At 35.2% G+C, this 21,746-nt stretch overlaps 1 protein-coding gene and 1 pseudogene across 1 annotated transcript; both read right to left on the reverse strand.

Moving 5' to 3' along the window:
• Positions 1-149: 149 nt before the first annotated feature.
• EBS1 (EMS-MUTAGENIZED BRI1 SUPPRESSOR 1) lies at positions 150-14,719 on the reverse strand. Its single transcript, XM_078317548.1, has 37 exons — positions 14,362-14,719; positions 13,519-13,932; positions 13,174-13,327; positions 12,762-12,933; positions 12,316-12,389; positions 11,854-11,956; positions 11,575-11,687; positions 11,371-11,486; positions 10,890-10,947; positions 10,303-10,455; positions 9,584-9,682; positions 9,334-9,486; positions 8,990-9,058; positions 8,773-8,861; positions 8,500-8,662; positions 7,692-7,826; positions 7,229-7,334; positions 6,835-6,929; positions 6,640-6,749; positions 6,113-6,302; positions 5,747-5,815; positions 5,506-5,654; positions 5,125-5,226; positions 4,864-5,011; positions 4,574-4,630; positions 4,364-4,494; positions 4,134-4,219; positions 3,249-3,595; positions 2,863-2,958; positions 2,728-2,786; positions 2,503-2,605; positions 2,253-2,411; positions 2,025-2,165; positions 1,901-1,944; positions 1,452-1,566; positions 1,208-1,360; positions 150-526 (listed from the first exon to the last, which is right to left on the reverse strand). The coding sequence occupies exons 1-37, from the start codon at positions 14,535-14,537 to the stop codon at positions 356-358; spliced, it is 4,872 nt and encodes a 1,623-aa protein (XP_078173674.1). The 5' UTR covers positions 14,538-14,719; the 3' UTR covers positions 150-355.
• Positions 14,720-20,126: 5,407 nt separating this feature from the next.
• LOC144567467 (TATA-box-binding protein pseudogene) lies at positions 20,127-20,819 on the reverse strand (annotated as a pseudogene).
• Between the last annotated feature and the right edge of the window lie 927 nt (positions 20,820-21,746).

Consider the following 21,746-nt stretch of genomic DNA (forward strand, 5'->3'; position numbering starts at 1 on the left):
TTGTGATGTTACTAGTGTGTTTTGTAACTAAAGATTTCTCATCCTTTTTTTTTATCAGTTTCTGGCTTTCTGCTAGTAATCTACCATTGCAATTTGATTGTGTTTGATATGGTAGGAGCCTTTTCATGAAACAAAATACTAATATAACATAAACACAAAAAAAACTGTTTATACCTATAATTATCCAAAGGTTCTGTTGGCGAAATTCTCCTTAGAACTACAAAACTAAGTATACTCAGGCATTCTGCCTAGAAATGCTCTCCCAGAATACAAAAATGTATACTTGTGATTATTGTTTACAAATGGAGCAGCATATCCAAAAATGAAATTATACATCTAGTGACAAAAAAAAAAATTACAATTCATCATGCTTCTCAGCTTTACTATCAGATGGTGCTTCTGAATCGGATGGTGGTGATGGAACAGCCGGATCTTTGGGCTCCAGCTGCTCTCCTAAGATTCTTGCTGTGAATTGTCTTGCCTCAGAGTCCAGATCCACCCACTCTGACACAATTCTTCTCGCACCCTGTAAAAAATTCAAATGCACACAGAACAAAACAGTTTACATACTGTATGAGAATACCCAACAATAAATTACATGCAAATATGAGCAACAGAAACTACAGCCGGTAATTTCAGTTTTGACTATCTGGCTAGTACATAGACATTATATGTTATTTTATCTGACCTAATGCTGACACTACTAAACAACAAAAGCATAGCTTACCTATCCACATACAGAAGAAAATGGGAAGCTAAGAAATTAAAGATAACAGCTACGGTACCGCATAGTGGCTGATACAGATACCGCAATCCTCTGCTAAGGTAATAATGCATAATTAGTAGAGTGAGGCTATGGTATACATAATTAGTTTTGTTTCCAAAGTCCAAATTGTCGATCTGAACCGTTCAATGTGATTCCATATGAAAATGTACTTGCAGATTAAATTTTACATTTGTAGATTTTTTTTACTATTTTTTTTAAACAAGTAGAAAATCACTACTTTTGAGATCAAGTGATTTTCTATCTATCTTAAAAATGTAAAATTCGATCTACAAGCACATTTTTATATGGAGATCATATTGAACGGTTTAGATTGATTGTTTGGACTTTGAAAATGGAGATATTGATCCATAGTACAGGCCATTATGCGATATGCAGGGTATCATAGCCTCACTTTAATTAGTATGAAAGAATAGAAAGTACCTGTAGCTTAGGCTCCTTTGTCATGGGGTTGTTGCACAAATCGATGGTTTTAGCTTTTGCCTTTGTAGCATTTCCACACCAAGACTCGCACCAAAGCCATTCTTGTGGGAGAGAGAAAATCGGTACAGTGTGTTGTGCGTAATTTGGTAGATCCTGATTGTACATATCATGCCAAAAGTATACATGTCAGCATAACACTTAACTTTGCAGCTTGTGGGATTCACAGAGAAGGTAAATGATTAACCTGATCAAGATTAGAAAGACTGTTCGGATCTTTGCTTAGATTTTCATAATATACTCTCAAGGCATCTCCAGCTGCCATTTGTCGCAATTTCGCCAGATCAACAACGTACAGGGCACTGCTCACAAAAACAACAAATGGATAAATAAACAAAACATTCTTGTGTACCAACCCTACAAAAAAACAAATATCATGTATAGTCTCCACAAAGCGAAGGTGTCTCATTTGAAAAAACTGCTTGTCCTGGTTTTTAGGAAGACACCCAAATTACCTTTCTTCAATTGTATATAGGTAAAAAATGACACAAAGTATTTTTGGGCATATCTATGTAGGGTATTCCCATTTTTTAGGTGTATAAAATACATCTGGCACTTGCAAGGGTATAATCATACACACAAAACCAAAAAATGATATGGACTCATACAGACTAATGTAAAAGCAAAAGAGTATACCTGATGTGGTAAGCCCTCCCTCGTAAGTGGTCCTTCCAGAAACCCTTTAACAAGACAACAAAAATAAATTAGGTACGTGTTGTATTTTATTCGCTTAAGAGTGCAAAGGAGTTAGGGCACTAACTTGTTTCCAAAACCGATAGCCATCCATATCTTTATTATTGTCACAGAATGGAGTATATGCAAGAGGCCTTCCTTTTAAATCCATATCATATAATTCTCCCATATCAGCCCGCACCACTTGATCAGCATCAACAAAAATCACCTATACAAAAGACAAGGCCATGGGATTTTTGTTGAAAAGGAAATCACTAGTTTTAGAGTTCATTAGGAAGAAAAGCCATGATTTTACCTTTCTCAGTGAAATAGGAAAAATGACATCAAGAAATAAAATTTTGTATGCCCATATGATACGTTGCTTCTCTTTTTGTTTGTGTAGCCATGTGGGCCACTTGTAAGTGATAAGCTCGTACTCAAACCCATACTCTGCTGCCATGTATGGTATAACATCCTGAGAAAGATATAGAGATATGAATTTTGATAAAAAAAAAACAAAACAATCGTGTTGACTAAAATTCTAATAAACAAAATTCTTTATGTACCTTGAACTGGGGAGAGAGGTAATTTTTTATGAACCAAAACTTCACCGGCCTTTGGGTGTTTTTAAGGACACTGAGTATCATAATTTTGAGGAAGCGTTCATACCTACAAGAAAATTAAGAAAAAGAAAAAAATTGCATTAATATAATAAAGAACTTTTTTTTTTTTTTTTTGTCTTTTCTTCTCCCTCTTTCTTTGTGAGTGAGAGATAGAGAGGGAGAACTTACAAGTGGCCAGAAGCAACAGAAAAAATATTAATGGTCTCTCCATGCCTTGCACCCTTCTCCTGGGATCACAATGTTATTCAATCCAACTTTACAATTGCAGATAATAATTTTGAATAGCATATACGAGTAATTTACCACAGGTGTCTCATGTTGCTTTTTTGAAGATCCATTACCACCAATTAATCCACTTGCCCATTTCAATAAATTTGTATTCCAACCATTTCGATTTTCCTAGAAAACAACAATCGTAACATCTTATCACCAAAACTATAATTCAGTACACAGAATAATAAGAATATCACAACAAATTCTTGAAAAATCACAAAGCAAGAATTATAATACATATGGGTAATTTGACAGCATTTGGAAAGAAACAGTGCTAGTAAATTGGCAAAATTTGAAAATTGGTAGAGGATTGTCCAGTTCTGGATTAAGGTTACAGTGATTGTTCCAATGTTTGTCCAGGTATGTAAGACATTTCCATGCAGGGCATTCATGTAATTCCACCAAAAAATAGTTACCTTTTTCTCCTGGGTCTGATTGTCGTCAGAATAATTCAATAAATCCTCTTGTTCCTTTCCTCTCTTCTTCTCCACCTCTATGTGAAGGAGCTTACCTCTTAATCCATCTATGGCTACCAATTTTGAGAGTGGATATGTATGATTTCCAACTCCAGGTTCCTTGAACCGGTACAGCTCCGAGCTCCGGCCTGGTGCCAGTTGCAGGTACCAAACACCAGGAGAAACCTTCATTTGCCAGTACCCCAAATTAGCCATGACAAGTGTGTCAACCAAGTGGGGCCTTTCTTTCGTGCCAAGAATTAACTGAAGCCCACGAGGCGGATCCCTTCCTTTCTCTGAACAATGACCTGATACAAACATGTCATATAGTCAGACAGAGAATACACATACCTGTGATATCAAGTACAAAATTAAAACCTGAATTGATTCCCTCGATTTTGACACTGAGCACTAATTTGATTGCAAATCAGTAGCTCATTGGCCGCTTCTTTTAAGAACAAAAAAAGAGAAAATAGAGATGCCCTCAAGTCCAAACCAGGAAACAAGCTTACCAACTTGGCCCTACTATAAAGTAGTGCAGTTAAGCTTTGGTTCCTAACTCTGATTAAATTACACTCAATTTTCCTTCAATTGCACAGTTCAGCCAAAGAAACAACCCCCAACTAAAAGACACGGGACCAGTAGCATAGAGATACCAAACTTATTACCCAAACAGTAAGTAGCACTATGTTGTGTCTATGAGCTTGAGTCACAAAATAAAATGTCAGTATATTATTTGATCCTGCTAGGGCCAAGCTGTAATGACTAATGAAATGGTAATTTGATCATTTCTGTAACCTGGACTGGGACCAAAAAAGAAAATTGATGACTTATGTAATAACAAACCCGTTAAAAGAAGTGCTTCCAGCTCAAATACCGCTTGCAGAGTACGCATGTCCAAATTTTCCAATAGTATGTTATCCAAGTCATGTCTGAAAGGAGAAATGATGTACATAAAAAAAAATTTAATGTAACTATATGTTGCTGATTTTGACCAAAAAATCTCTAGATGCTGATATGTCGTCTGGTAAGGTAAAGCCATATAGTTAGAATGATAAAACAGTAAAAATTCTTACTCTGCAACAACAGGCTCAACAAGCCATGGCTCGGGCACATCAATATTCATTGTTAATGTCTTGGAAAGAGGCATATTTGAAAAGAATGCCTTTGGACCATGTACTGAATAATCAACAGTGCTAAAATCATCCTATAAAATTTAAATACTAATTAGATAAGAAGACAAGTGATTCAATTATATATGCCAAAGTATGGGTGAAGATTGTTACAATGGAGGGGAGAACAAATCTGTAGTAATTCTTCAGAGGAATATCTCCAAGAGAACTCTGCAAAATAGAAAAATAAGAACAAACCTTTATTCCTTAAGTTGGTTAAATTTTGTTTTTCAGGAAAGTACAAATTCTTTTACTATAGACCGATGCAAAACCAAGGTCTCACATTGCCAGCCTTTTGTACCATTTATGCAGCGGAACCCACTGACTAATTTGACCATTACTAAATGCCTACCAAACGCGAACCCTTCACTCAGCACTACTAAATAAAGAAGGTAGGAACTTACAACAGGATTAAGAACAATTCTCATGCTAGGTTGAATCTGTCTCTGTAAAATGCGAAGAAGCGGGGTAAGTTTCTGCCCAGAAGCGCTCAATGGATCTATCACTGCATCTATATGGATTGTTGAATTCTCATTTTGCAAAATCACAGCACTGACAAAAGGAAAAAAAAAAACAACAAAAAAAGGTCGAAGAAGTTCAGGCATATTTAAAATTTATAGTACATATGATGAGAACTTAATCCATGCTTTTCCAATGTCCCTTACCTGTGTTCAGCATTTAAGACTTCAAAATGCGCTCTTTCAGTGCTCCTTTCACGAATAGACATAGAAGAGGAAACCAGCATAACAAGATCACTGTAGAATTGACTGCATTCATACAAAGAAAAAGGAACAGAATAAGGAAGTCATTACTTTAGAACATCAACATATTAACTAAGAGTTTAGTTAATTCACTAATATTAAGCAAATCCACTGATATTATAAACAGCCAGATCTTCAATTTGGTTCCTTATTCATTTCTTTCGGGTTTTTGAACAATCAAGGCTCAGCCGAGGCTTAATTCTAGTTCAAACACGCAAAGCACCTTATCTGATGCCAATTTGAGTTTACAACAGCACTATTGACTTAACATAACAGCTAGTTTACCTTGTTAATTCATCAGGGTCAACACCAGCCCATTTATCTACCCCCTCAATTATCTCAAATATGTGCTTCACCTTTGTATCAAACTCAACAGACTCAAGGAGACGTAAATCATCACCTAAAAAGGAGCTTCCTTCGCTCAAAGTGAATATCTACAAAACCAAATGCAAGGAAAACAAATGTGAGAAGGGAATAACATCACAAAAAATAAAAAGATATACATTAAGTTTAATATAATGCCTACTCGTCCATTTGTAATGACAGCATTATCACCATTTGCAAGGCCCAGCTCACCAAATAAAAGTTTCGAGACCTACAACACAAAAAAGAAAAATATAGTTCACAAAACAGTTAAATTGACAAAACTGAAAACCAAAAATTTGTTTTATAGTGAATATCCAACAGAAACAAGCAAAAGTTCCAAAATATCTGTCAGAAAAACATCTCAGCTGCTCTAGAGATTCAAAACTTTCAAATAGCGTGCAAACAACTGAGACCTCAGTAATACTGTATCATGTAGGTATAGCACAGTGGCTTGATCTACATAAAACCCAACTTAACAAAATAGAAGCCAATAAACACAGAAAAACACATGCTACAGTAGATGCACCTTTCTAGTTCTCATTTGAACCTTCTCAAGAGAGAAGCTTGAAAAAATTTCTTTGTAAAAATCTATTGGCAGGTCATTTTCGCCAGCTAGTACGTAGACTTTTTCCATCAAAGCAGAATCTGACGATATATTTTGGCTTTCATAAAATACGCACAGCTCTCTCAAGAATTCCATCACTTTCTCCTTGTTGCTTCAATGATACAAAAATCAATTACTAGTCAGATCAAGAATGCACAAACTCAATTCAATGTGCCTGGACACTCTTTGATGATTGCATTTAAATTTTCATAGAATTAAATTGCTATTATTATGAACAATGAACACCCTATTTCAATAAAATAGGAGACTCTTACCACTTACCTTTAAAAGGGTTAAATTTGAATTTCATGATAGAGGTTATACCGATTAAACAAGTATCAGACTTATCATTGTTGGTGTTGGTTCTGTACAAAATAATATTGTTATAAAAGAGCAGTCCTGTGCTAGTTTCGGAAGGTGCCATTCACATACATAAAATGAACACAAACCTGAAAGATGCTATAGTCTTATCAAATACTTCTAGAAGTAAAGCTGCTGATGAAGCATCAGTGCTGGAATAAAGTAGAAAGCCTAACCGGCCTATTTGAGATCCACCCTTCTACATACCAAGACAAGATGACTATGACTGTCAAGAATAGGGAAAAATGATAATAAATTTAATCCCAAATATGAACATCCTTTACCAAGTAATGTAACCCCCCATGCAACAATTTGAAGCCAGTCCTTGAACAAACATTAACCGCGAGAAGATGAGTTATCGGCTTTAAATCATCTCCAGCTGAAAATGCACACAGATCTCATAACTCTCTATAAGACTACAATAAATAAAAGGATTGCAGTACTGGTCTTTAGACTAGTACACCTGCCAATGCAAAGGGGATGCAAGAAATAGAAACAAAAAGCAAAAATATATAGAAAATGACTATTTAGATCATGTCCATTAATTGCCTGGTACGGACTTGGAGCTGGTGAAGACCAATACATTACATTGTTGTGACTAGTACAGAGAAGGTAAAGAACAAGTAATAATGAAAAATAAGAAATTGCACAATGCTGAAGTTGCTCAAATCAACTTACTTCCAGGAGAGTGCAAGTAGCTGATCTCATGAACTATAGATTCTCTGTTTAGGTATGAAGCAAAAAGTGATACATATTTTTTTGACCCCTTGAGATCACCAATAATCTAACAAAAATATAAATTAAATGATCAAAATTACCAAGTAATAAGTGCAGATTATCTAACTCAGCTTAAAAACCGTGAACAGCTAAAAAGGAACTGTCATATGTATTGCTCTGACAACCAAATTCAATCATAAATACACTTTAGTGGACTTTTCTCTGCATACTTACTGGTGCCAAGGATGACAGTTTGCTACATTTTAACCCAAATAAGGCACCATAAGAAACAAGAAACAAAAATTAGGAGAAACTATTTACATTTTCCTATTGTGCAACAGAAAATTTAATATTTAAAGGTTTTGGAAGGCTAAATAGTAATGTTCACCAAGTAGAGAAAGCACTCATAAGAGTAGTTGCTTACAGAAGGATTATAGCGTTTATAACCGCCCTCGGAGAGGAACTTATCAAGTATATCTGTGTGGGAGCTGATTTGGCCATAATACACTTGTTCTTGTAATTTATGCATTTCTTCATTCATAGCATTCATCAAAGACTCCTGATTAAAGGACAGAAGATCATAATTAATCCACATTTTTCGTGTGGCAATACTAATGTGGAGAACTCGTAAAAAACTGTTTTGGCCATATAGACTAAATAACTCAAAACATCAAATTCTTTCAGAGAATGTAAAGATCAAAGCTGTTGCTCAGTTCTAGATGGAGTAGGAGAAGAAGTCATAATCCAACAACACCCCCCCCCCCCCTCCCCTTTGGTCGCACTCAGACGCAAAAAAAAAAAAAAAAGGTGTGAGAAGATTTTTTTTTGAGAAAAGAAAGAAAACAAAAATATTAGAGAGAAAGAAGATCATAATGTTAATATTACAGTTGCATATATGAGGTACTTCCCCTCTAGAGGTGAGATAAACTTTTTTGGCCTATCTGGCTATGAACCAATAAAGACCAAGCTGTACATTACTTGAGGCCATAGTCACTTTTAACATCACACTGGGTCATGTTTCCTAAATTGAATTCCAACGCTCACAGTTCTTGTCAATAATATTACATCTAACATTATCCTATCATCATATAGTCAAACATACATGAATTTTGGTAAGACAGGTCTTGTCTACATAATCCCAGACCACATAAACATGAGAATGCAAATTGCAGAGAACATGGATAATGCAAAGTCAGAAATAATAAAAACAGTAAATAGACTATAAATTTTACCTCACTTGCTTCATGTACAAGCCCATTCATTAACAAAGAACAACCGAGTTTATACAAACCAATCTTGAAAGAGAAAAGGGAGCTCTCTTCAGCCTCTTCCTTGAACTTGTTTTTTTGTTGTATATCAAGTAATGCATCTTGAGGAGGTGATTTGGCCATTGATCTATATCAATAGAAACTTATGTTTATACTTTGTCCCGCTTAACATCAAACAGTTGAACCACAGAGATAGTTCGGGGAGAAAAAACAGTACAGTCATTCAGAGCAACTTACATCACAGTATCAACAAATGCCTCTTCAACGTGATGTGATTCGACTGGCTCTTCACTAAAATCATCCCCATTACTTTTTGCCTTGTTTACCTGCAATAAAAGAAGGAAAATATAACATTGAAAAAGAAAATTAAAATATACAAATTAGACAAGGAAATACAATGTTTTCTATGAACACTCAAAGAATTAATAATAAACAAAATTTGAAAGCATCTTACATTGCTTAGAAAGTCGAAAGCCAGTTGGGTTGAATATGTTTCCTTGATGTAAAGGAAAAGACGAATCATCTGCAAAGCATATCTCGAGTAAGATCTTTGACCCGACAGATGAAACCCGTAAACAATTAAAAATAAATAAATACAATAATTCCAAAAGAACTTGAAAATCATCAATTATTGTATTTCATATTTTAGTGTTTTTTACACAACATAATAAAGTTTCATCAATTATTTCCTCTAAGCATTAACTCAGGAATGATCTTAAATTCCATACATACTGTTTAAATCAATTCTATGTCCTCATAATGAAAACATAAATGGAAGCAGAAAGATTAACAAATTACCAAAGTTGAGATATCAGTTTCATGATTCTCTGAGGATGAAGGAAGCAGGCCGTCATTTTTTTCAATAGCCTCTACAAGTTTAGATGAGTACAGTAAGACTCCAAACCTCACTGGCACATTGTTTTCGTACATTGACAAAATCGCATCAATAGCCTAAAACGAATTGAAGGAAATTCGGTCAACATACATTACAGAATATAAATTCCTCAAATGTAACCAAAAAAATAAAGGGAGACAGGAAATGGCATGCCTCAGCACCGCATTCCGTGGCTGGATCCAACAAATAAACGGCATGAAACATGTTTTTACGAATGTATCGAAGCTGACCAGGATACACTGGCATTAATATCTACAACACCAAAAAGATATTATAAATAAAAGAATAATAAATTTCATAGCATTTAATATTTCATACAAAGAATGCAGATTATCTGACGACCATGACCAGTACCCAGTCTAATCGGCAATCTGATGATATTATCTTCCATTGGATATCAGCTTAACCACTTAAGCACCATTAAACTAAAAGGACACAACAAACTAGAAAAAGATACATTCTCACTTTTCTTATGCAGTCCTCAATCAACACCATCATGGTCAAAACCATGCAACCAAGAAAAACAGAAAGAAATAATAACTAGGGAAAAGTAAATTATAGAAGGATCCCTAAAGTATCACTTATTTGCTTCTTGATTTTTTACCAAATTAAACCTGCAATCATTTCTGCAACAAAATATAGATGAAAGTATAAAAAACAAGCTGACATCTCTCAGTGAAAATAGCTCCCACCACATCGGCATTGCTTATTCTTTGTCCCCTTTTATTTGAAGAATTTGGCATTTTGGGAGCCAAAAGAAATAAGGGCAATGTTTTAAGGACAAGTTATCATTCTAAAAAAACATGTCTGTCTGTGTTATGAATGTCTATTTACACACACACACACACACAGAAGATGAAGAAGAAGAAAACCTCTTGAATGTTGCTTCGCCACTGTCGGTACATAGCATCTTCTTCAAGGTTATTAAGGAAGTGAACATGATCCGAACGGAAATCAACACGAATTGCATTACTCTCACTTGGAGGTGCAGCTGATAGAAGCTTTCTGATCGTGTCATGTGGAACCTGAAACAAATTTGATTCAGGGACTGCACTAAGTGTACATTTTTCTTCTTTGTTTCCTAAAATTGAATTTTGGACCACATGCACTAGATTTGAACTGTACCACTGCAGACTCACCCCTGATCTTACATCGTATAAAGAAGTTAAGGAAAAGCACTGAAAAGTGAACAAAACTTAAGGCGATATCTGTACAATGTCAAACTGTTTGGTAAGCAGTAACAAATAAACAACCAAAATAATCATCTCTGGTTATTTGGCTAGATTAATTCTTACATTATTTGCAGTATTGACATAACAATCTCAGGACTGAAAAATCAAACCAAAATAGCCATCTCTGGTAAGTGGTAAGAAATCAACAACCATAATGGTCATCTCTGGTTATTGGCTAGTTAAACTAATCCTTTATTAAGAAAAAGGCAAAAGTAACAAGGATAAACCTTAAGCTTCAAGAATTGATCAGTCAATGATAATTCTTCATGAACCAAATCCATCAGCCTAAAAAGAAATGAAAATATCTACAGTATAAGCACTTTTCCATGACAGGAGCCCATTATTGGTTTTGTAATTTGAATGTAAACAATGCATTTCCTACAAGGAAATATTTGATACAAGTACATGAACCTACAAAGAGTGAAAATATCTTAGCCAACATGAGTAAACAAGTCTACCCTCAAAGAAAACCCCCATAGCTATCTTGCAATTTCAATGAAAATGCACTTGCACAACCTAGCTAAAAACTGGACAGTCGGAGGTTCATTCTAATAAGGAAATATTATTCCTTCATACAAAGGCCTCCAGTGCTTCTTTAATAACTCTTTTCTACCACTAAAATGGGATTCTTCAGATTCACCGACATATATCAAAACATGGCCAAGGGCCAAGACGTGGCTTAAACGATTATGATTTAAAGAGAATTACAGATAAAGGTCGATTTCCTCAATATTGATCAATGCACCGTTCAAGGCCATGAGAGACTTGCCAGGTGGCACCATTCTCTGGTTCGCCAGAATCTCATCCTGTATAGAACCATCAAGCTGCACAAAGAACCATAGATGAAAGCATTATTTGCAAAAGTTTCTGACAACATATTTTCTGATCAGACAAAACTGAAGAACTGTCTACCTTCATGCGAGACAGTGATGAAACTATGCTAGGGAAGTTTTGGTTGATGTCTTCCATAGATTGTAATGGGTCAGAAGCTTGAACAATTCTTTGAGTCGTCTGGTGTCCCAAATCTGCAAAATAAAAATCCAAGTTTAATCCTCTGAGTCGTCCGGTTGGGTTTCATTTCTAGCCTACCCCAACTTGTTTGGGACTAAAGGCTTTGTTGTTGTTGTTGTTGTTGTATAGGCAGAAATATAAAGCTGATAGATATTATATTAAGAGAGACATAGGGAAGACCTTTCAGTTCCCAAACTTCCAAGGTATCTGTAAGTGATGCAGTTGAAGACATGAGATAATCCCTAAAGGACATTATCTCAGAACTCAGCTCTGGCTTGCGCTCCTAGGTATTCAAGAAATAAATGACAAAAAGAGGTTTCATCGCTCATTAAAAGATTAAAGAGTTTAGTTTCTACATAATGACTACAGTACCACTCTCATTATTCACCAGACATGACAAGCGGTCAGTAAATCATAGCCATACATGTACTATCGCTCATTAAAAGATTAAAGAGTTTAGTTTCTACATAATGACTACAGTACCACTCTCATTATTCACCAGACATGACAAGCGGTCAGTAAATCATAACCATACATGTACTCTTACCAGTATAAGCAAGTTAATCATAACTATACCTGCACTCACAGGTACTGGGACCCTAGTCCACTAGGTTAGATTAATCAAGAGAAATAGGTACAAACCAAGATCTTGGAAAATATGAAACCCCTGACATCTTGAGTAAGGTCTTCAGCCTTAGTGTCCTCTAAAGTAGAACCTGAAATATAATTCCGACTCTAAATATCACAAACAACATCAACAAATCTAATCAGCAAGGATTTTCTGCATTTCTTGAAAGTCAATCAAATTACCAGGAAATGTAGACCCAGCAACTTCAGCTGGTATGCTAAAATTTATCTGGTATGTTCCTTGAATTTACCAGCATAGAATCGATACAGTATCATGCTGATATAATGGGGAATTTAAGGGGTTATTGCTAATATTTGATGTTGACCCACATCAAACGAAAAGGGATGGGATTGAAAATTTATTAACTCTGGGCACAGCTGAATGACCTTTAAGCTAGAGAAAAAGGTAATATTGAATAAACCCTTAAAATAGATATTCACCAAAAAGTTTGAAAACCTACCTTTCTTTATGGCGGTATCATCCATAGCTTTATATTCCATGTTTTTCAAAGCAAGTTCGACCCCGTATCCACTAAGAGTTACTGCGTCTATTGAACCAACAGCGCTACAATAGCTAGACTTGGATTGGCATCCAGATGGCAGTACAGGCCTTAAAGCATATTTAATTTTCCCCTAAAGAACCAGAAGTAGTAAAAGTTAGGGAAAGACGTGACCAGGGGGAGAACAGCAAGGAACACTGCGAATAGGATATACTGACTTTAATTGTGACAGTATACAATTAACCATCAACTTAATACAATTTAGTTCAGGTCTCTCAAATAGAATTTATGTCGAGTAGCTTGTGTTATTACATAAGATGAGACTCTCAACTACGTAACATTTAAAGTACATGATGATCTATTATGTCTTTACCTTGTCAGATGCATCGGCCAAAATAGTATGAAACTCTTTAAAGCACTCTGTTCCTACAGCCCCATAAAGAACAGCAACTGGTGATCCTGCCCTCGAGTGAGGGTATATATGGTCAAAATCAAAAAGTTCAGGCTGGTCCAGAGAGTTCTCGCCCCTGTTCAATAAAAGAAGGGAGAGAAGAAAAGGTGTAACACAGTATAAAAATGTTTGGTTGGTGCTTGAAAGTTATATGCACCCAAATAGTTTAACTATTAGCTCTAAAATGAAAAGAAAGCAAAAGCTATGACTAAATCTAAAATTGGATAAAAAGGAATAAACTGAACAGATAAAGATTAAACAGATTACCCGCTAGATTTCTTTTCAAGCCAAAGAACAAAATCAGGTGTGTTAAACAGAAGCTCGCTTCCGGTATCAACCCAACAGCATGTTCCTCTTGGAATGCTAGCAGGTTTGTGCAAAAACTCTCCCTGTCCAGTTGACTCCTCACTGGATTGCTCCAGTGCAACCCCTTCTGAAGTGAGCAAAGATAGAGAATCCTCTGCTAGCTGTTTGTACAACACTAATCTAGGAGATGCTGATCGAAGAGTGAGAGAGAGCTCAAATATTGAACCAAGAGATTCGCTCAGAAGCGACTTGGAGTCGGACACTATTCTTTCAACGCAACATTTGGCTGTTGTGCAGTCAGAACCTTTATCAGGTTCAATCCAGAGATCAGTTAATTCCCAGAATAGGTTCTTCCATTCCTTAGAAAGCAATTCACTGTTTGACAGAGGAAAAGTACGAGATCAGTTATCAATTTTCACAGATGATTGAGATAAAATGCACTGTTACCAGGAGCGGATTCAGTTGGATTGAATGGGGCTATTTTCAAAAAAATTATGTTTATATATGATTTTCTATACAATTTATAGTAAAATGTTATCAACACTGTAAAATTGACCACCGCAGCATGCAATTTTTATGATTGACCCCCATACACTCCGGCCCTGACTGGTACCATCCTCAGGTGGAACAGTTGTCAAATTGTGATGTCGATGATGGTCGGTACCACATAGACGTCAGACATGGGTATTTTACTAACTTGTTGGTACCACTCCAACTGCACATATTCGTGATATATATATATATATAATTTTTCGGGAATTAAGTGTAAACTTTGCATTTTGTTATTTTGCTTTAATTTATAACCTGGCTTCGAGCAACAAAGGAGTCCCGGCCCATTTTGCTCGTAAAGCGACCTGAACATTCTTCGGCTGTCGAACAGTGGCGCCGCTATGGCTGGCAGAGAAGCTGACAAGAAACAAAATGGAAAGAGAGATCGCAAGAGATCTGGACGGCCAGCATCTTAAGCGGAGCCTCTCCATTTCTAGAGGAGAATGATCTGGGCGGTCGATTTGGGCGAAGGATTATTGCATGGTAATATGATGGAAACGGGGATAGAGGTGAGATTTAAATCGCGTTGTCCAGTGGAGGCGGAGCGCTGGAGGGAGGGAGGGAGGAGGAGGAAAAGGGAGCGGTATTGTAAGTGAAGACTTCGGTCCACTGTGACGGGTCAAACGCCTACGGGTGAAAATTCTAGGGGTGAGGATATTACCATCGGAATCAAAATCCTCTGAGGTAACAGAATATTTCTGTTTAGATTTGGACCGTCCGATCGTAGTTCGGTAGGCCAGAGATGAAACGCACAGGTCCTTTAGTATTTGTGCAGATTCTAATTGGACGGTCTAGATCCAAACAGCAATATTATGTCACCTCAGGTGATACGAATTCATTACCATCGTTGAATTTATATTTTTATTTCTGAAGTTTAAACTGTAAATATCATTTTTTCATGAAAAAATATTTGGATCAAATGAGACTATTATCATCGTAAAATAAAGTTTAAACAATATATCCGAATTGATAAATATGATATTTATATTAAAAAATTAGCTTAAGTTTTTTATTTTTTATTTTAGATAGGTAGAAAAATCTTTGATTTAATAAATTTTGAACCAATTCAAAAATGATAATATACTACCTATCTAAAAACTAATAAGAAATTCTAACAAAGATAAATTTTGATCACTAAGTACATTTTCACATTAATACCGTGTTTAACGGTTCGAATCAGTTTTTGAACCTGAAAATAAAGATATACATCCATAACACATAGTTAATCTGTAATATCCATACTGTTAGTCTCACTCAAAATTTATAAATAAAAGCGAGATTTATGCATGCCCATAAAAAAAAAAATTAAAAGCTTTGCTCAAAATTTAGATTTGAATATTTATCTATTTTTCACAAATCATGTTCCAGTTCGTTAAAAGGGAGATTTTAACCAACAACATTACAGAATTCATATCAAACCCTTAAAAGTTGAAACTAGTACACATATCATCAGCCAAAAGAGCACATGCATTAAGTCTATATTTAACCACTACATAAAGTACTTTCTGTAACCGGATTTCCGGTCGCAGAAAGTTGTTTTGCCGGTCTCAGATATAGAAAACGGTCGCTCATAGAATATTTCGGTTTCTGAAAGCCCGGTCGCTGTAAGCTTCGTTGCAGATACTCTTCTGCTGACGTCAACGGTCGCTGAATGATGTCAGCCGGTCGCAGATATTTTTTCTGCAACCAATTTTTTTCTGTCGCTGTTTTTTTGCTGACGTCAGAAAAAAGTTTCTGTGACCACAAAAACGGTCGCTGAAACTAAAAAACGGTCTCGGAAAGTATTTTGCTGACGTCAGAAAAAAGTTTTTGCGACCAACAAAACGGTCAGAAATGGTCGCTGATATGTAAAATCGGTCGCAGATACATTCTTTTAGGTTTTTGATATTTTTTTGTTATTTATATTTGCATCATTTAATTAATTGGTACTACACGTACCAACATACAACATACATCATAACATAAACATAAAAATTGATACACAAATAACATAACGATCGCATACAACATAAACATCGCATACAACATAAGCATACAAACAAATATAAATATCAAGAAACTGTATATCATCTCATCAAACAAAAATATCCGAGTAACACAAGCAGTAACATGTCGAGTACCATTTAAACAGTACCATAAACAGTAAACAGTATCATCTAACAAAATATAAATATATAAAAAAACCTAAGCAGTACCATCACTGGCGACATTCGAGTAATGCCCCTCGTCATCACCGCCGTCATCATCCTCGTCATCCTGAGCGGGCATCGAGGCCGGCTGCGAGCCCGAACCTCCCTGTGAGGTTGTAAGAAAGTATTTTAGATAATTATGATTTAGGGTTTAGAGTTCACAATTAAAACATACTGAAATATCAAATTTCTCCTAATCATGACATACACATTTATAATTAAAACATTGTATAAACATGACCTAAATGCAATAATTAATAAATGACATTCTCGATTACTTAGGTTTTCTAACTACACCTTAGTTCATTCAATTTAAAAAAAAAACAAGAAATTATATTACTTGGCCATTTAAATGAAAATCTTGACTTAAACAAACAAAAAGTCCAGATCTATACTTTAGACCCTCCAGATATCATCAATTGATAACAGGCCCTCTAAAGCAAGTCATGGAAGAAATTCACAATTCAAAAATTGAAATCATAATCAATTGTTGCATCATCCATGCAACAGGACTTGTATACAGCCATACAAGCGGCATCTACACTACAAATACTATGAAATTAAACATACGTACCAGATAGAGAGAGAGAGAGGACGCTTCGTTTGCCTTGCCTTGATTAGGTCTACATAAAATTAAATGCACACGAGGTCAAAACTAAACTTGAAATTATGCCTTCCTTATATTTGGACACTGCAATGAAATAATGACATCAAATATAAATAGGTCCAAAGTGATTAGTCTTTTAGGGCTTACAAAGGGCCGGTGTACAATCATATCCCACTCTTTGAATGCTATGTCTCAGTAGTGAAGAAATATCTATGGATTTAGTATTTAAGAAAAATTCAGCAGCATTTCCCCTTAGTTCTCCGAGTACGCGTTAGAAACACATCATTCTGGACATGTTTCAATACATACTTGTAGAAACAAGGAAAAATGATACCGAACCTTTCTTAAATACTAAATTAATAGACATTTCTTCACATCCTAAATGAGACAAAGCATTCAAAGAACAGTCCCAAAACGGGGACTATTCAAAATTAATCCCTATTGGATTAATTTTGAACGGGTATAGACCTAAAAGGCATACTAAATGTTCCGGTTTAGTTGGATCATAAAACAATACTATACTAATAACTATGCAATTAATAATATAATTAACTACAATTTCATTAAGAGAGAGAGAAAACTTGCCTGACTACAAGCAATTCTTCTGCTTCTTTCCTTATGCACCTATACCCTGTATATTAGAAGCAATTTAAAACTCAAGATGATGATGAGAACAAAAGTAGATTGCATTAAATATTGCATTAAAAAATAAATAAATTAATTAAATATTGCATGACAAAGCAGATTGTAAATTTTTAGAAATTCATGTCATCATTCATTATATTTCTACAGATTTATATACTATATATGCCAATCATTTAATTTATTTATTAATGTCATAACAAATGATGATTCACATCATAAACCATGACTAAATTATTACTAGTATATAACATTATTCTATTCCATTCTTGTATGAAATACATAATTTTTATCTCTCTAATAAAATCAGAACCATTGACCCATCAATTTCATTAAAATCAGAAATTATCCATCCCAGATAGTAACAAGTATGTAGATAGATAGAACAATTCAGTAATTACTGCACTAACAAGAAATAGCTAGGAACCCAACAATTATATATCCATCCCAAATAGTAAAACAAAATAGAAAATAGAAAATTAAAAAATTAGAGATCTGATCTGAGAGCTAACCAGTGACAAAACATGCCATTTTACCCTCAAAATCAGAACCAACGACATTCAATCAAATTCTCAAATTACGCTCAAAATCAGAGTAAAAGGAGCTAGTATACCTTGCTACAGTAGAGGCGGCACAGGTGGAGGCGCAATCCTTCTTCTTCGCGCAGGCAGAGGCGGAGGCGACTGGCACCGGTGGAGGCAACTGGCACCCTAGCTATCTGGTGGCTACTCCTTTTTCGCAGAGAGGAAGAGAAGGGGAATCAATAAAATGGGAGAGCAGAAAGACAGAGAGGAGGCTAGGGTTTAGGCTGGTGAGGGCGGGAGACAGAGAGGAGGCGCCGGTCTAGGGTTCTTCATGTTCTGGCGCGGGGAGAAGAAGGCGCGCCTTCTTTTTTTTTACCAAAAAACTTCAGCGACCGGGGAGGGCGCCGGTCACAGAAAGTCGCTGCAGGTTTGGTCGCCGTTTTTTGGTTAATTTCTTTTTTTTCGGCAGATAATTAGTTTCTGCGACCAGCGTCATCCCCGGTCTCTCATACCGGTCGCAGAAATTATGTTGAACTGTGGGGGTTAAAGTTACGATGGAATAAGTTGTTTATTCTAAGTTAATATGACATATATATTCTCGTTTAATTAGAACTAGTTACTTTTAAGTAATTGTTGAATTGTATATTGTGGTTTACAAAATATATTGTTGTATTGAAGATGATAATTTGATTAATACAGAGTATTTTTATAGCCAGCAATTTGGTCCACTCTTTGTCTTAATTACATATTTGATTACAATTAGCGAGCTTTTTAAATTACAAACTAATTAAAAAAATTTAAAACTATAGATGTATTGAATATAGAGCACTTAAGGTTGCAGTTCTAGGCAATGAAGTATCCGGGGACAACTTAAGGTTGCAGTTCTAGCCGATGAAGTAGCGCCTTTAGAATCTAGGAGTTCTTGGAATGACGTAGTTTTCGGTTCGCATGGCTCTTTGGATCTTTCAGCAAGTGAATAACCCTTTTGCTGTGTGATGGAGACAGGGTCTAAGGATGAGAGCATGATCTTTCAGAAGAGAAGATTTTATGTTAGTCCAACTGATCCAACACTTGGTAAGAGATGACGAACATAGACGGAGCCTGATCGATGCTCCCCCTGTTGCATTCACCACCCACGGCTACGATTCGAGATAGTAACACCAACAGTTTAGTCTTATGCATTTTTGGGACTGGTTGAATGGACAGAAACTAAGTTCATTCTTGCAAGGCAAAAATTTAAACGTAGGTGACATTTAATGCGCAAACAAACAAATTACAACTGAAGGTTTTTAGAATTAAAAAAAGTAAATATATAATTTAGAACACAAAAAATACTAAACTAGAGGTAAAAAATGTAAAACAAGTGTAGATTACATTCCAAATAAATTTAATTTCTTAATCGATTTTGTTTTCACAATGCATTCATAATTTTATTTCAATAATATCTTCTATAACGATATCAGTAACACTAAACTTCAAATTAAGAAAATAATAATAATAATAATACATTATTATTATTATTACTACTACTACTATATATTATTATTATTATTATTATTCTTATTATTGTAACAATGATTGTAATAATAAAAAAAATGATGATGATGATGATGATGATGATGATGATGATAATAATGGTGATGATGCTAATAACAACAATAATGCAAAATAAGAGGTGGGTTCACTTATTACAGTATAAATGTAGAATAAAGTTGTTATTTTATGATTTATGCTATAATCAAATATGAACTTGGAGAAAATAAATATGCTGTTATTTTGATCCAATCGTTGATCTTTGTTGAGATTCATGCTTGAAAAAGTTAATACTGTTGGAATCGAAATTAATAACATGACAAGAAAAAACAGCAGATTTATTTCCGAACTCAAGAGATCAATCGACAAAGCTGACTCCTCTTTGATTGACTAGACTGTTTGGTCTTTGATGTATGTAATTAAATTTGAGACACAATTATATAGAAGTAAAAGCAAAAAATATATATAGGAGTCACTGGCAGTAGGTCCCATGCACCTGACTGATCCAGTAAGAGAGTTTAATTATCATTGTGAAACTTTTCTGAACTCTGTCAATACTGGGTATATGTTTTCAAATGCGGCATAGGTCTGGTCTCGCACCTTAGCACCAGTTAGAACAATCTTGCCAGAAACGAAAATGAGGAGCACAATTTTTGGCTGCTTCATCCGATAAATCAAACCTGGGAACAGCTCTGGTTCATAACTGGAGAAAGCACCATGAGAATAAGCAAGGCCTTCGAGCCTAATAGGGAATTTCACATCACAAGAACCCACTATGTTTTGGATCTTGAAATCCTTAAATCTGGCAAGAAAACCAAGCTTCTGTATAATACGAGCATACTTTCTAGCGGCGAGTTTTGATTGTTGCTCGCTCTTTGCTCCAGTACAAACCATTTTACCAGATGCAAAGATCAAAGCGGTGGTTTTGGGTTCTCTAATTCTCATTATAACTGCAGCAAAACGCTTGGGATTATACTCGGCATTACGGGCTTGCAAAGCAATGGCCTTAAGATCCAATTTACAATCTAAATTTACAGTAGAGACGATATTCTGAAGAGTTGGTACAATCCCGGAAGGATGCTTTGTCAGATCAACAGGCTGGCTTCCTTCTATGCCTTCATCTGCCATTAAACTTTTCCAAGAATCCTCCTTTGCTTACTTTTCTCTCTTTAAATTGATAGAATAAATTAATAGTCTTCTCTTCTTCCTAAGCTAGGGTTTGATCCGCTGTTTGGCGTGAGAGGCAGATTTGTCGGATTGCGAGGAGGTCTGAATATTTATAAATAAATCTTTATGCTTTTGATATATTTATAGAGTATTTACTATTTACTATTTAGTCTCGATTATATTGATATTAGAATTCTATTCAAAATTAATTGGCTATGAATAACCTCCTTATTTTGGAAATAAATCTGCTGTGATTCGGTGGGAGTAGCAGAAACCTGCGATTCAAAATTCAGCCGTTCAATTTTCTTTGAGATTCGTGCATGAAAAAGAATCTGCTTCACAATTGGAACATAAGAAAATTAAGATTTGAAATTACAGATTCATGCTATTTTCACATAATCACAGCAGATTTATTTCCCCCTTATTTTTCGTCTGCGATTTTTCGACTCGTATAATTAGGCTCCAGTTAATTTCTCACAAAATAGATTCTGACAAAAAAGTATCCTGCAACACAAAGGATGGCAGGAAGATATATATCGGCATTGCCTGCGGGTTTTTTCCAAAAAAAAAAGAAGAAGAAGATATATATCGGCATTTTAGTACCAGTAATGTAAAAAATAGGAATCATCTCTTTATGCACTGTTCATATTCTAATTCTGTATCTCTAATTGGGTAAATTTTGTTGGAGATCATCCAATTTTATTCTTTGTTACGAAGAAGTTACCCTATAAATTTTGTTTGATTTGTCGCTCTATATATAGCTATTAAACTTTTAATTTGTCTCAATCAAGTTACCCGGTAAATGTTGGATCCGGTTTAGTCGGTTTTGAACCGAACTTAATTAGTTTGGACCAAACAGTTTGGTTTAATAGTTCGGTTCAATTTGTTTTTAAAAATCGAATTATAACTTCGGTTCAGTTTGAAAATTTTCAAAACCAAAATAATCAAACCAGTCGAACTTTTATATATTATGAATTT

The sequence above is a fragment of the Carex rostrata genome, chromosome 16, assembly GCF_964058835.1.
Source record: "Carex rostrata chromosome 16, lpCarRost1.2, whole genome shotgun sequence".
In the NCBI taxonomy this organism is placed as follows: domain Eukaryota; kingdom Viridiplantae; phylum Streptophyta; class Magnoliopsida; order Poales; family Cyperaceae; genus Carex; species Carex rostrata.